This window comes from Myotis myotis, unplaced genomic scaffold (assembly GCF_014108235.1).
Source record: "Myotis myotis isolate mMyoMyo1 unplaced genomic scaffold, mMyoMyo1.p scaffold_m19_p_12, whole genome shotgun sequence".
NCBI lineage: Eukaryota > Metazoa > Chordata > Mammalia > Chiroptera > Vespertilionidae > Myotis > Myotis myotis.
In genome coordinates, this window is record NW_023416316.1 from 13,789,888 (window position 1) to 13,806,419 (window position 16,532).

A 16,532-nucleotide genomic window follows, 5' to 3' on the forward strand; every position below is an offset into this window, starting at 1 on the left:
AAAGTGGGAGATAAGGTGTAAGGAGCTAACAAGAATGATTTTAATAAATAAGAATGTTTTATAATAGTACTGGCTAAAGTTTTATATAGCTAGATTGATAGATGTAAATAATGGACATAATTTTTAAACAAAATGTGCTTGGTAAAAGTAGTTATTTTAAATGAGTATAAATCTAAATTTTTCATGATATTATTAATTTGCTTCACATGCTAATAACAAGGGTAAGTACAATGTAAGTACTGTATAAAGTCAGCTACTATTAATATGGTTATTAATACTTTACAAGTTGCTTATACTAGAGTGACAACTTCATTTTTACCTACTTATTTTATAAAACTATTAGTTTTCATAAACTTTTATAAAATAAGATTTTCTATATATACGGAGCATAAAAGTGTAAGATACAAATGCCTAGATAACTCCTACATTTTACTGTTGTTTAAAGAACTTATAGAGCATAGAATGCCTTTAAATTGTAAAAGTTGTTTTCTTTAAATTTGTAAATCAGTGTTGCTATCCTCTGTTAATTGTGTGTTATGGTGTGGGGGATTAGGTTTCAGAAGCAGAGAAAGACCTTCTTTTCAAGCAGTTGAGTGGTAAGATACAACTTCTAAATAAATTACGCCAAGAAGCTCTGGATCTAGAAATGCAGTTGGAGAAGCAAAGGCAAGAAATTGCTAAAAAGCAGAAGGAGATCAAAGACCTTCATATAGCCATAGATAGCTTGGATTTTGAAGACCCAAAACATGTAAGTAAATGAAGAGGTTTTGGCTTATTCTGTGGGAACTAGAATAAAATTTTATCTACATATTATGTCTCATTATTATGTCTCATCATTTTTAGCCACAGAATCTTTTCTGAAATTCTTTTTTTAGCTTGATGTACAAATTTGAGTAATATATATATTTATATATGTGTATATATAATATATGTGTTGTATATATATACATATGTGTATGTATGTGTATACATACACATACTTATATTTAAAAATATGTATGTGTGTTTAAAACACAACAACCTAGGGTTTGAAGAAGGTAGCTTTTAGTAGAAGGAGGGTTGCATTGGTATACTTACCTTTTTTTAAGTGGTTGAATTTCATTATATTTCAAGTCAAAAAGAGAAAACTCCAAGGTGCTCTCTAAACCTCTTATCCTTTCTGTCTCTTAGCCTTATTGTTTTTCTTTCTTAAGAGCTAGGTGGTGAGATAGAAGAACGGAAGTGGGTTTAGAGTCCTTTTTCTACCTCTTCTTTAATTTTTTATGTAAATATTCCACTAAAGCTATTTATTATTTAATATTATTTTGTTTTGTCTTTAAAAATGAAACATTTCTTAGAGTATGTATTCCTAAAATGTGGCCAGAGGTGGTCAGGTGGCTGGATGATGGAGTTAGGTTCTTGTCTCTTTCTGTCTCTACCCTGAGAAGTCTTACTAATGGCTTATATTTTAGCCAATATTTATACAATAGAAGTGAAAATATTTTCTGCATGTTTTAATGATATACTTTGAATAAAGGGTGCTTTTAAAAAACGTTAAGATCTCTGGATCAAGAGAAATCATAGAATTTAACATGGCAAGGGCAATGCACTATAATTGCTTTAAGTATTTGACAAGTTTTTAATTATTCCTTTAAATATTTTTGTACAATATCATAGATATTTTTTGCAGACCAGCTAATTTTGACAAAAGGTGACCTTATCACCATAGATTTAGGTCTTTTCTAACAAAAGCCTAAGACTTAGTATTAAAATTGAAACCAAAAGTCTTGATTATTTTAAATAATTTTCGGTATATGAAATACTAGAGGTTTTGAGTAATGTGTGTAATATGGTCAGTAATATATTATTTTATTACATTTATTTGTTCAGAAGTCTTACCACCCCATGTGAGGCCCCTGAGGATTGGAACTGTATCCCCAGGGGCCAGCCCTATGTTTATGCATGCTTGCATCAAGGAAAGTGGGAAGGAATCTGCTTATAGGTACTACCTCAGGCTCCTTTGTTGCCTCTTCAGTTCTGTGATCTATGAATCTAATTAGAACCTAGATTGTATGTTCGCTTTCAATAAATGACTGAGATGTTCCTGGTAGACAGGGAGTCTAATGCTCACTGTATTTATGTAAAGAGTTACATATTGAAAGGAGTTAAATGAGAAGTAAGAATGGCATCCAAGTTTTGAAGGTAGCCAAAATCAATTTGTTTTAGTGGGGATGAAACATAGAAACCAGATTTAAGGGGTTTTTTGGTATTGTTTAAACTACTAAAGGTTAGTTCTTAAGGTTACAGCTTTAGTCTGAACACCAGAGGATGCCTCTTTTTAATTTCTTCACCAGAGGGAGCAACTTTTTCTAATTAGCACAAAGTCGCCTTATTGGCTAGTGTTAGGCACCCCATTTTAGGCTACACATATGAACATTTTAGCAAAAGGAATAGAATCAAGAGTGGGATCCCTGCATGTTTTTTACAGATGTAGATAAACTTTTATTCAATTAATTTTTATCTAATTAGATGAGGTATCTTTCTGAATAACAAATATAATTTAAAAGTAAAAGCTTGAGAGATTAGAAAACAGTATATGATTCTGAGATATGATGGAAAGCAAATATATTAAATGCCAACAATACTGGTTTTTGCATATACTGGTGAGGAACTTTATCATAGCATTCCTATATCAGGTGACATTTCTTTTTCCATTTGCAGAAGATGAGAATGTGATTTAGAAAAATTAAATGATTTCCCACACTCACCCTTTTGGGAAGAGGTAGAGCCGGTGCTTATTCTGTTACAATGACCCTCTTCCCACAAAGGAATTAAAGGTCTAAAGAGATTAATTATTTTTAACTGAGCCTGTCAAGTTTTCAACAAACATAAATATTTAACTAGGTTTCAAAAGAAAAAGACATTAAAAATCAAATCCCATTTTGGTTATAAAAAATGGTCATAGCTAGTAGCACATATATCACAGGAGCAAATAATAAAAGAGGATTTATATAGCTCTTCCCTATATGGCCATGCCCTGTGGAAGCAAACGGTAACTATACTCTGTGGGGATTTAGCCTGTAGTAATCTTTTGCAAAGAGTGTGCGTGATTGGCCCTCAGGAGCTTCCTGTGTTGTGGGACCGACGGAGGCTGCTGGTGATTGGACCAGCTGGGCTGCCACTTACTCTCGGCCCGGAATGTGGTTTGAAGAGTTGGGAAGTTACAGAGGCTTGGAGGCGCTTACAAAAATGTGGCTGTCAGAGAGGGAAGTGCACTTAAAATTTGAAGACATTAGAAAGCGTTCCGCCCACAATTTCCTTGTTCTCAACGGCTCAGTTTTAACAGGACTAAGTCTAAGTTAAGGTAGGAGCATTTTCTCTCTACAAAGGGCTTAAAAAGAGGTGGAGTCATATGTAAGTTCCTGTTTTTACAATAATTCTTTTGTGAGCTCCATCGTATCGAAAATCCGTGGTATCTGCTTTTGCTCCCATGTGTAATGCAAATCATGGGCATGTTGAACCAGCGTTTTGTCCTGCGTGTAAAAAGATTTCAGTTAAATTTTTAATGGTGAATTTTAAAGATTTATTGATAGAGGTATGAATGCAGGAGTTTTTTTCTTTCTTGAGCCATAAAAATCCTAAATTTACTTAGAATTTAAGCTGTACCTGCAGTTACCTTTTCAGAAAGATTTCGGATGGATAGTTTGGGAATGTAGGGAAAAGAAAAGTTTTGAAAATCCCATCAAGTTTTACCAGTAGTACATTTAAAACCTTCTGATCAAGCTGCCATTCATTTGTTCTTGTCTTTGGAGACAACGGACTTCTAAACTTGAAAAATGCTCATTTATAATCAGTTGAATCTTGGAGTTTGTTGTTTAGACTGTAATGTAGTTCTTCCTCTTGATAACTTGATTTATTGTTCTTTTCCTCTGATGGGGGGAGGGGGTTAGAGCCTGTGAGGTGATAGTCAGAGGGCAAAGATTCTCTGGAGAATTATTTTGTTTCCATATGAACAGTCTCCAAATAACCTGGGCAAGTCATTTGATGAATCTGAGACGTAGTTTTCTCATGTGTAAAAGGAAGAGTTAGACTACTCCCTAGTTGTCAGTTTTCCCCCTCCCCGTCCCCCAGCACACCTGAGAAATACAATCCAATCTTTTCATTTACCAGTAGCTCCTTAAATGGATTCCTGTCAGAGTGTGTGATGGTGTATGGGTGGGAAAGCTCTGTTTTCCACCAGGTGAATATGCAGTTAGTTGAGGAGTTTGCCTCCAGAGGGCTGTTCCTCCATCTTGAGAATCACTGTGTCTATACGATCTTTGAGGTCCCTCTGAGCTCCCTGTTTATGGAACCTAAAAACAAAATGTGTTGTTGTGTAAGGAATTGAAAATAAACTTGAATTTCAAGTAAGTTTTCATTTCATGTCCCTATTCTGTAAAAAATCTTTTTTAAAAGTACATGTTTGTTTTTTTTATTAAAAAGGTATCACTTGTTTATTATAAAAATACAAAACTCATAAAAAAAAAAAGAAAAAAGCCTCTTGTAATCTTTCCACCCAGATATAATCCTTGTTAACATTTGGAATATATTCTTCTTCTAGATGTATAGGTAATAATTAACTTTTTGGAAACCTGTTTAAAGAGACACATTTTAATGCAGCTCAATGAACTCTGAGCATTACCTACTAATTGTGCCCTTACCCTCTTTTATACACAATTTTCTCATCTCTAAAATGGAGGTGGTTCCAACATCAAGTCATTATGAGGTTTAAATGAAAACTCATGTGAAAAAAACACAGGGCCTGACACACAACATATGCAAATTATTACATTTCATTTTTCCAGTCATCCTTTAGAAATGTTAAAGATTACTATTTTTAAAAGAGTTTTTTGTATTTGTTTGTTTTTCAATTCAGTGCCATATGAAGGCTCAGAAAAGGGGTAAAGAACAACAGCTTGACATTATGAACAAGCAGTACAAACAACTTGAAAGCCGTTTGGATGAGATACTTTCTAGAATTGCTAAAGAAACGGAAGAGATTAAGGACCTTGAACAACAGCTTACTGAAGGTGAGAATTTAAGTTGATTTAAAGGTAAATTAGTTTTGGTATTAAAAACAAATGGCACTCAGACAAGCATTAATCCAGATATTAGCTGAATATGCTTCAGCTCTTAGTGCTAGTATTTGATAGGGAAATATTGACACAGTACACAGTATATAATAAAGATTTTTTTAATTTATTTAATTTTGTTTTGATGTCCTAGTGAGTCAGGTCATTGCAGTTAGTAGGCAAGAAGTTAGCTACATGATCATGATAAACTCTGGCATGTGATTGTCTTCCTCAAGGTGTAAAATCCTTTCAGGAGTAAAGAGTCCATTGCCATCAGGGCATTCAGTGTCTAATTACAAGGAAAGTGTAGAAAGAATTTTAGGATCTACTTTTGCAATGCACATTTAAATTGTGACATTGCCATTGTGGAAGGGGAGGATGAAAGGTTATAGTGGTGAGAGCCTTTGCTTGGCATAAGATCCCAGTCTCTGTTTTGCTATTATCAGCTGTGTGACCTGGGACATATGATTACTATCTAGGTCAGTGGTCCTCAACCTTCCTAATGCCACGACACTTTAATACAGTTCCTCATGTTGTGGTGACCCCAATTATTTTCGTTGCTACTTCATAACCGTAATTTTGCTACTGTTATGAATCGTAATGTAAATATCTGATATGCTATATGTGTTTTCTGATGGCCGCGACCCACAGGTTGAGAACCGCTGGTCTAGGTCATTAGTTGTTGGGAAAATTAAGTGAGATAATGTTCATAAAGTGCCTGGCACATGCTAGGTACCTAATGTATGGTTGGGGTTATTTTGGTGTGTTTCTTTTGTCTTCAGGTTTCATGTTTATATTCCCAGTTTTGGATTAGTCTTGTTTGTTGAGTGGCTTTTGTTTTGTGTATCTAGCAGCAAGAACTCAGTTTGTGTATATTTTTAATTTTATTTGGAAATTACTACTTTAAACTTTTTACAGCAAGAATTAAGCATTTTATAAGCAATTCACTGAATATACTATTTTTATTATATACCTACTTAATACTCCTGTACTAGGGATAATATGGGGGAAACTATCATATCTTGAAAAGAAAAATAAGGTAGTAGGAAATAATTGAAAGCTTAGACTTTCATTCTTAGCTGGTAACAAATAACTAAGGAGTCTAAATGCGGTATTTATATATCTTGAGAGCATTTTCTTACATACACTATTACCTTCCCCCCCTCCTTTTTTTTTGGTCTTAGGCCAGATAGCAGCAAATGAAGCCCTGAAGAAGGATTTAGAAGGTGTCATCAGTGGATTGCAAGAATACCTGGAGACTGTCAAAGGCCAGGCAAGTCAGGCTCAGAGTGAGTGCAGGAAGCTACAGGATGAGAAGGAGACATTGCTGCAGAGGCTGACCGAGGTTGAGCAGGAGAGGGACCAACTGGAAATAGTTGCCATAGATGCAGAAAATATGAGGAAGGTATGATTTGTTTTTCTCTTTTCTGTTTTCCCTTGCCTCAGAAATAGATGATGTCCAAATTAAGTAAGCTAAACAAGTTAGCAACAGTGCAATTATAAGTGGCAAAAAGTATTTAGTGGCTATTTAGTCTTGTTTTTTCCTTTAGTTGTGATACTCTTGCAATTATTGTTTTTCCTTTACTAAGAATGGAAGCTTATTTTAGCTGAGTTTCTGTTCTTGGAGGATATTACCAAATAACTCTAAGTAATATGAAGTTGTGGCTATTATAAATGTGGTATTAGATGTTCATATTTTATTATTTGAGTCCTAAAATTAAGTACAACAATTTTTCTTATTTTTTTGTCATTACTTCATAATTTAACATTAATTTACAGATAAGGCAGACACAGTATTATACCCTTTTTTACCTTATTTGTTGCCATTTATTAGATTTCACTTTATCTTTTTTAGTTGTTTGGCAAACTATCATGCATGAAAACCCAGGTTCTCAAACCTCATCCTCAGTAGGGCTGGCTCTGGAAATTTGAATATTTTAACAATGAAAATTTTCAGACCTATAAAAATACCAAATTTAGTATTTAACACCATGTACTCACAATTCAGCTTAAGAAATAAAACATTGCAGATATAGTTGAAACTCTCTGTGTATCCCATTCCATAGCTAACAAAATCCTGAATATGGTTATTTCCCTGCATGTCTCTTATTACGTACTAGAGGCCTGGTGCACAAAATCTGTGCACAGGTAGAGTCCCTAGGCCTGGCCCCTGATCAGGACCGATTGGGGCCTTCCAGCTGCCAGCCAGCGTCTTCCTTCCCTGGCTGCTGGCTGCCGGCTGGGTCCTTCCTTCGTTCCGTGCCTCCCCCTGGTGGTCAGCGCACATCATAGGGAGTGATTGAACTCCTGGTCTCTTGGTTGAACTCCTGAGGGGACACTTTGCATGTTAGCCTTTTACATATATAGATGTATGCATTTGAAGCAATATGTAGTATTGTTTGACATCATCCATCCCTTCAGTACACATCTCTTAAAAATAAGGACTTTTTTCCCCATACATCACTATGATACCACTATTACACCTAGGAAAATTAACAATAATTCCATAATGTCATCCACTATCTGAACCATATTCAAATTTTCCCAGTTGTGCCAAGAATATCTCTTATAGCTTGTGTGTGTGGGTTTGTGTGTCCAGGTGGTAGTCCTAGAGTGTCCCACATTACAGATTTGTCTGATTGTTTCTTCATAGTGTGTTTAACATGTTTTCTGTGCTCTGTATAAAATAGTGTCTTTTTTTAATATATTTTTTTATTTTTATTGATTTCAAAGAGGCAGGGAGAGGGAGAGAGAGAGAGAGATAGAAACATCAATGATGAGAGAGAATCACCGATTGGCTGCCTTCTGCACGCCCCCTACTAGGGATCGAGCCCACAACCCAGGCATGTGCCCTTGACCAGAATCGAACCTGGGACCCTTCAGTCCGCAGGCCAATGAGCCAAACCAGCTAGGGCAAAATAGTGTCTTCTTTTAACTTCATTTCCCTCTGGTTTACTGGAGAGGTTGAGCACCTTTCATTTGTTTATTTACCATTCAGTGTTCTCTTCATTGAATTCCCTATTCATATTCTTTGCCCATTTTTCTATTGGATTGTTTGTCTTTTTCTTAACGATTTATAGGAGTTCTTTATATATATGGATACTAATCCTTTGTTGATTATAGATGGAGTCCGCATTTTGAATAGGCAACCCAGTTGATTCAAATGTGCTTTTTGGACCACCCATTGAGAAACTCTTCTATAGAAGTTCTCATTGTAGGATCCCCCTCTTTAATCCAAAATAGTTTGATCTAATTCTTTAAGATCCCAAATAAGTAGATGGAAGCTGTAATATTTAATTAAAATGGGATACAGATGGGAGAAAATGACTCAGAACTGAGGTATGCTGATCAGTATGTACTTGTATTCTTGTTAGCTACTCATTTAAGTTACTCTGTTATCCTTAATATTTGAGAGTGCTCATCCCATTTTGTTCTGATAAGTGAACATACTGTGGTTTAATATAAAGAGTGTGGGCTTTGGAGTCAGAGATCTCAGCTCATATTCCGACTGTGTCTTTTTTTAGCTCCACAGCCTCATGCCATCTACTCAGGTGTTCATTCTCCTAACTGGAGATAGAAGATTGGGAGAAAACAACAAAAATAATAATATCTTGTCATACGCAGTAATTACGAAGATGAAATGAAATAATGAATGTGAAAACATTTATTCCAGTGTCTGATAGAAAATAGGTTTTAAATTTTATTGTTCTCTCTCTCTCTCTCTCTCTCTCTCTCTCTCTCTCTCTCTCTCTTTAACCTGTTCAGGTACATTTAAAATATTACACTTTAGGAAACATGTTGGTAGCTTACTGGTTTTTCTGATTGCATTTAGTCAGATTACATTTCTGATTACATTTACTTTTCAGCCTGGCCCAGTCTGTGGCTTCATGATATTGCTAATGAACACTTTCTGTGCCAGGCTGGCCAGCATTTGGTTTACTGTGATCAAGTTACTTATAATGATTTGCAGATGCTTAAGCAGCACAGTGATGGTTTTGTAGTTCAACATACCCTGAATCCTTCCAGGAGCTTGCAGAGCTAGAAAGTGCCCTCCAAGAGCAGCATGAGGTGAATGCATCTCTGCAGCAGACCCAGGGAGATCTCAGTGCCTATGAGGCTGAGCTCGAGGCTCAGCTGAAAATACGTGATGCTGAAGCCAGTCAGCTCAAGGAAGACATGGAAAAATTAACAAGTCTTAGCCAGGTAAGTAAGAGCATAAAGCTGTCTAGAAACTAAGTAGTCTGTGGCCTTAACATATCAGTCTTCCTTTAATGTAATGTAAAATTGAATACTTCTTTCTTTTTTTTAAATATATTTTATTGATTTTTTTTACAGGGAGGAAGGGAGAGAGATAGTTAGAAACATTGATGAGAGAGAAACAGCGATCACCTGCCTCCTGCACACTTCCTACTGGAGATGTGCCCGCAACCAAGGTACATGCCCTTGACCGGAATCGAACCCGGAGCTTTTTAGTCCCCAGGCCGACGCTCTATCCACTGAGCCAAACTGGTTACGGCACTTCTTTATTTTTTTAATATATTTTATTGATTTTTTTACAGAGAGGAAGGGAGAGGGATAGAGAGTTAGAAACATCGATCAGCTGCCTCCTGCACATTCCCTACTGGGGATGTGCCCGCAACCAAGGTACATGCCCTTGACCGGAATCGAACCCGGAGCTTTTTAGTCCCCAGGCCGACGCTCTATCCACTGAGCCAAACTGGTTACGGCACTTCTTTATTTTTTTAATATATTTTATTGATTTTTTTACAGAGAGGAAGGGAGAGGGATAGAGAGTTAGAAACATCGATCAGCTGCCTCCTGCACATTCCCTACTGGGGATGTGCCCGCAACCAAGGTACATGCCCTTGACTGGAATCGAGCCTGGGACCCCGGAGTCCACAGGCTGACGCTCTATCCACTGAGCCAAACCGGCTAGGGGCACACCAAGGATTTTGATGCAGGTGTTTGAGGACCACAGTTTGAGAAGTATTGGTGTAAGGGGAAGTATAGCAGTAATTGTTGGATCACTCACAGAGCTTTTGAAAGGAGGTACTGAACCCCCTATTCCCATGGAGATTCTGATTTGGTGTATCTGGGCTGAGCTGATTTTGATGCTTACTCTCCTTTAAGTATCAATATTTAAGGAGGCATGTGAAAAAAATTACCTTGGATCTTTAAATTTGGAAGTACAAACCTAAAATTGAGCGGTTATAAAACCATAGCTAGCAAGGGACTGCATATATATGTAAATTTCTTTTTGCCTTTTTAGATCATAAATTATTGTTATTTTGTGTTTTCATATCATTGCTTCTTATGGCAATAGTTAGAACAACTAGCCCTTCAAGCAGAACTTGAGAAGGAGAAGCAAGCCCTCAAGGATGCCCTCGGAAAAGCCCAGTTCTTGGAAGAAAAGGACCAAGAAAATAGTGAGCTCCGCAAGCAACTTAAACAGCTGCAGGTAGAGATTTGCTGGTATAGAACAGAGATTTGTTGGTATAGAACCTTTTGAGCTCAGCGTGTCAGCATTTTGAAAAACCCTAACTTAACTCTGGTGCTGTGTCACATATAGAAATTTTTTGATATTTGCAACCATAGTAAAACAAAGACTTATATTTTTGACATTTATTTTATATATTTAAATGCCATTTAACAAAGAAAAATCAACCAAAAAAATGAGTTCGCGTGTCACCTCTGACATGCGTGTCATAGGTTCGCCATCACTGGCATAGGATATATTCTTACATGGGACACTGAAAAGTTGACATTGTTAGTCAGCAACTTGACAGTCTGCTCTAACATGTAGTAAGCAACTTGAATTATCTATATATATAAAAGCCCAGCAGCCAAACAGTGGACCAATCAGAACGACCTGTCGACCAGTTGCTATGACGCTCACTGACCACCAGGGGGCAGATGCTCAACACAGGAGCTGCCCCCTCGTGGTCATTGCGCTCCCACAGTGGGAGTGCTGCTCGGCTGACCGAGATGAGTGGCGTTCCCACAGCGGGCCGATCCCCACAGGCCACGTCCTCCACCAGTGCATGAATCCGTGCACCAGGCCTCTAGTTAGAAAAAAGAAATTCTAAGTGGGACAGTATGAAAGAGTCTCTGTTCCCTTGTGAGCCCATTGTTCTAAAATTATTAATGTGCATATCCTTAGTGGTGTTATGATGGTGCAAAGAGATGGAGGCAATGTTAGGGTAAACTCATGGGCAAGAGCAATATCTCAAAAACTCATGGGCAAAAGCAGTATCTCGTGTTTCTCCTAAAAGCACATTTGTCATCAGACTGAACTAAAGTTATCAGGTTGGTACCTTCTCTTTCCACTGAAATATCTATCCAGGAATTTAGCTAGAGTGGGCTGCAGTAGAACTTCTTAACTATAAACAGTTTTTACAATCCCTGTCTCCGAAAGAATGCTATTAAAAATGCATCCTTTTTGCATTGGTGGAAGTTTTCTTTGGCCAAATATTTTTATAGCTGCTATCACAATGATGTGACCAACTGCAGGAGAAACAGGTGGACAGGATTTTCCAGATAATTAAACTCTCAAAGAGGACAAATGTCTGAACAAAGTACCTGGGTCAATACTCAGTTTTCAAATCTGTGAGGTCAGGGGCCGCTTGGCTGACTGGAGTGGCAGCTGTTACCCTACCCCAGAAGTGAAGGGGCAGAGTTGCTCTGGTTTGGGAAAAGCTTCCAAAAAGCTTCCAAAAAGTCATGCAGGTTTGTAAGACTAAGCTCATCCAAATTCTCTTTCTCCAATGCCTTGAATATTTTTTCCTCAAAGTTTAAGGAAATTTAAAAACCTAGAATTTAATTTTTACTCCTATCAGTTCAACTCCTGAAACAAATAACATAAAGGATGTACATGTTTTCTATTTCTGTGTGTGTATGTGTTGGGTGTTCATCAGATTATTTTTTTATTTTTATTGTGGAAAATTTCAAATAATCACAAAAAAGAGAACAATCTTATGACCTTTTATTGATCCAGCTTTAACAGTTCTCAACATTCTGCCATTCTGTTTCAGTTAGTGTGCTTTTTTTCCCCTGGAATATTTTAAGGAAATCTCATGCATCTTTATTGTACTCATAAATACTTCAGTATACGTCTATTAAAGAAAAGGACTAAAGTCTATTCTTCAGGGGCCTTCTCCAAAGTAGAAACTGAAGCCAGCTTTCCAGGATGCTGGCCCATGCTGTGAGACTATCTTAGAACTCATTTCTCTGGTTGTTTAACCTACTAACCTGCTACAGAGTTCAAGTTAAACTCTCCTCACCAGTCTTTGTCAGAAATCATTTAGTTGCAGTGAATTGAAACCTACTAACACTACCCCAAGAAAGGAGATGACTTACCAAGAACCAGAGCTGTTCTAACAATCTTTCAGAGGCTTCACAGCCCTCTCATTTGTCATTCTCCATCTGTTTGGGCATTGCATGTGCTCCAACATGGATTTCAGCCTTGAACTGGCATATTTTTGTAGGTCCAGCTCTTATGCAGACCTGCTGTACTGGATATTGGTTCAGTATCTGGAAAGAGTGAGAACTTGTTTTCAGAGGATTGACTGACCTTGGGTCAGATCACCTGTGGCCAGGATTAGATAATAGTATAAATATAGCCACCTCAGGGCATTGGGCAGGGACAGTTTACAGATAAGATGACTCTAGGTATGACAGGCACTTAACAAGTTCATTGTAATTCTAAATTCTCTATATTTTAGTTCACAGTGTTACACTGAGTTTGAAGTAAATTGATCACTCAGGTAGGTAGGGAAATAAATTTAATAGTTTTTCATATTCTAGATTTTGCTGTTTGCATTCCATGGTATTATGTTACATATGGAGGCTTATTTATTTATTTATTTATTTATTTTTAAAATATATTTTATTTATTTTTTTACAGAGAGGAAATGAGAGGGATAGAGAGTTAGAAGCATTGATCAGCTGCCTCCTGCACACCCCGTACTGGGGATGTGCCTGCAACCAATGTACATGCCCTTGACCGGAATCGAACCTGAGACCCTTTATTCCCCAGGCCGATGCTCTATCCACTGAGCCAAACCGGCTAGGGCTGGAGGCTTATTTAGATTCAAGTTAGTTTTTGGCAAGAAGACATTCATAAGTAGTGTTCATAAGAACGTCTTTTTGCATCACATCAAGAGACATCGTAAGTGCCTGGTTGTGTCTTTTGTGACTTTAGATTGATCACTAGATTCAGATATTGTTAGTCCGAGTGGAAAGGGTTAAAAGAATTAGTAAAAGGTATTGAATAAAATTATCATATGGTAAGTAATACAGGGTCTATATGTGTATGTGGTATATTTTCAATTTTTTTTTGCTAACTTACCTCCTCATTTTACCTTCCTTCACAGGATGACAATAACCTATTGAAACAGCAACTTAAAGATTTCCAGAACCACCTTAACCATGTGGTTGATGGCTTGATTCATCCAGAAGAAGTGGCAGCTCGTGTCGATGAGCTACGGAGAAAACTGAAATCAGGAGCTGGGGAAATGAGGTAATGGAAAATCAAGACCTCCAAGAATACGGTGGGCCGAGTTGTGAGGGTTAGTGATGAACTCACCTTTCCCACTACTGTAAAATGGCTGAGTTCTTTTGTAAGCTTTTCCTTTATCATATTTCAATAGTTGAGACAAAAGATTACTTAATCAAATTGTCTGTCACTGATTTTTTTTACATATTAAACATTTTATACTTTTTGGTATTATTTCATTTTAAAAACATAAAGGTTTTAAGAGTAATTCCAGAAAGTTCACTGCATATGGTTAGGAAGTAGAGACGCTATGTTCTCCTACTTTAAATAGAGAACAAAATATCAGATGAAGCTAAGGCTAATTTAAATATATGAAATGGACATTTATTCTTTGAGCAAACGTCATTTTAGCCTGTGTTTCTAGGGTGACTAAGAGTCATTTGATAAAACAATGGTTAGCATTTAGGAGATGCTCAATAAGTTGTTACGGATTGACACCAGTCCCATTCCACACAACTTTTTTTATTCCTGCACTAATATTACCAGCATGTTTGTACCCGGCATCTAGCATCAAAATAAAATGTCACATTTATACCATCTTTTTTCTCCCTTACCAGAATCCATAGTCCTTCAGATGTCTTAGGGAAAAGTCTTGCTGATTTGCAGAAACAATTCAGTGAAATTCTTGCATGCTCCCAGTGGGAAAGAGAGGAAGCACAAGTAAGAGAGAGAAAACTCCAAGAAGAAATGGCTCTGCAACAAGAGAAACTGGCAAATGGACAAGAAGAATTCAGGCAGGCCTGTGAGAGAGCCCTTGAAGCAAGAGTAAGAAAAGGGCAAGAGGCAGCTGGAGGGAAGTGTTTGGCAAATATTCAATTTTTTCAGCAAATTACAATGCTCCCTTTCTCGTGTAAATAAAGTATAAATGTTATTTTCACTCATAACAAGTCAAGCTGGGTGTGACTAAAATTCAACCCTGAATATGGCTACTGATGTTAAAATCAGGCTTCTTTGTGAAACTGTGTTTTCCTTGTCCTAGAAGCCAGGGAGATGTTTCTTAACAAGCAGGCAAATAATGTCACTTCGCTGGAGTATAGTATGGTGCCAGAATTAGATTTTTCTTGATGTAATTATTTAATGAGACAAGCATTAAAATGGATGCTAGAGAATATTCAAGAGAAAACCATCTCCAGTAATTATTGAGTGCAAAATTTTGTTACATTTTTTAGTAAAATGAAATATAATTCCCTCAAAAGCTTTTATTTTGCTTAAAACATAGTTTTGCTTAAAAATCATCTTTGAAACTCCCATTTCCTCACAGATTAATTTGGATAAGAGGCAACATGAAGCAAGGATCCAGCAGTTGGAGAATGAAATTCACTATTTGCAAGAAAACCTGAAAAGTATGGAGGAAATCCAAGGCCTTACAGATCTCCAACTTCAGGAAGCTGATGAAGAAAAGGAAAGAATTCTGGCCCAACTCCAAGAGTTAGAGAAAAAGGTGGGGTAGACTAGGAAAGTGAGACACATGAGTTCCTGCTGCTTGTCCTGCCCCCAGCAATCAGGCCAGCTGAGAAAGGGGTGTGATCCATAGTCGCCTCTGGCTGAATTGCTGCCTCGCCTCCCCCCGCCCCTCCCGTGACACTGACTGAAGAGAAACCTGGAAGCATGTCATGAGACAATGATACCGTTATAGATGCAAAGAAAGAATTAGAATGCTATGAAGTGACTTTAGAACTGGTGAGGTGGTAGTTAAATGCTATTGGGATGACTTTGCCTCTTTCCAACCCCCTTGCCCAATTGGACACATCTGTGGGAAATTACTTATAAACTTCTCATCTTTCTTTCTAACACCCTGGCCTCTCTTTGAACTTCTCAATCCTACATAACCATCTTCTCCCATTGTCAGATCCTAGACCTTGTCCAAATTGTGCCCACCACCTTTGAAATCACAAATTGAAGCATCACTCTTACCATCACCTCTTTTCTTACCAGCACCCCATGCTGACATTTTTCAACATTATTGAGAATTTCACTACATTAGCCCCGCCTTTTCTGTTTGTTAAGTCTTCCTATCTTTATTTTCCTCCTTGTTCAACTTAGATTCCACAGTCTACCACTGTAGCCATTTTTGCAAATATCCTCAAATCCCTTGCCCTTTTCTCCTGTCTGTATTCTCTGACAAAACTGCAGCTATTTGCTTTCTTTGGGCTTGCAGACATGCTAAGTATTCCTGGAGGATAAGTCGCCTTTCCAGGCATAGTGGTATCACTATAAACTCTTGGTTAACCTACCTTAACTGGGGAGCTTTACCCTTTTTTCCAGTAAGCTTATTCTCCTCTGCTCTATTGTTTCATGTCTTCTCACTCCTCACACCTACCATCTCCCTTCTTCCAGCCTCAGTGAATGACTAGCCTCATACAGAGAACCCCAGTCCCCAGTCTTACTGAGCCTGCCTCCAAAATATATCTGGAATATATGTATTATGTTCTTCTCCAGTGCCACCACCTTCATTCAGCCATCTGTCTTCTGGATACTTGCTGTGACCACCTGACAAGTCTCCCACTTCCGCTAATGACTCTGCTTCACAGAGCAGCCAACATGTTCTTTCAGAAATGTGAATTGGCTCTTGTCAGTCCATCCATGTCTCCCCCATCTCTAGTAGCTTCTGTTGTACTTAGTATAAAGTCCAAAATTCTTAAGGTTATGAGGCCCTGCATGATTACCTCTGTTTAGTTCATTCCTTTTCTCAGTATGCTCTTTTTTTAAAAAAAATATATTTTATTGATATTTTACAGAGAGGAAGTGAGAGGGATAGAGAGTTAGAAACATCGATGAGAGAGAGAAATCAATTCAGCTGCTTCCTGCACACTCCCTACCGGGGATGTGCCCGCAACCAAGGTACATGCCCTTGACCGGAATCGAACCTGGGACCCTTTAGTCTGCAG

At 37.5% G+C, this 16,532-nt stretch overlaps 1 protein-coding gene across 7 annotated transcripts in view; it reads left to right on the plus strand.

Moving 5' to 3' along the window:
• The window catches only part of CNTRL (centriolin), a 78,510-nt gene that overhangs the window by 27,393 nt on the left and 34,585 nt on the right, over positions 1-16,532 (plus strand). For all 7 annotated transcript variants that reach the window (XR_004971161.1, XR_004971162.1, XM_036329884.1 and 4 more), the window contains 8 exons: positions 554-748; positions 4,895-5,048; positions 6,275-6,495; positions 9,117-9,293; positions 10,414-10,548; positions 13,463-13,608; positions 14,202-14,409; positions 14,906-15,085. Coding sequence is in view for 5 of the 7 variants with exons in the window: in XM_036329884.1 (XP_036185777.1) it covers positions 554-748; positions 4,895-5,048; positions 6,275-6,495; positions 9,117-9,293; positions 10,414-10,548; positions 13,463-13,608; positions 14,202-14,409; positions 14,906-15,085 (1,416 nt within the window). In the remaining 2 variants the exon portion in view is untranslated. The remainder of the gene's footprint in view (positions 1-553; positions 749-4,894; positions 5,049-6,274; positions 6,496-9,116; positions 9,294-10,413; positions 10,549-13,462; positions 13,609-14,201; positions 14,410-14,905; positions 15,086-16,532) is intronic.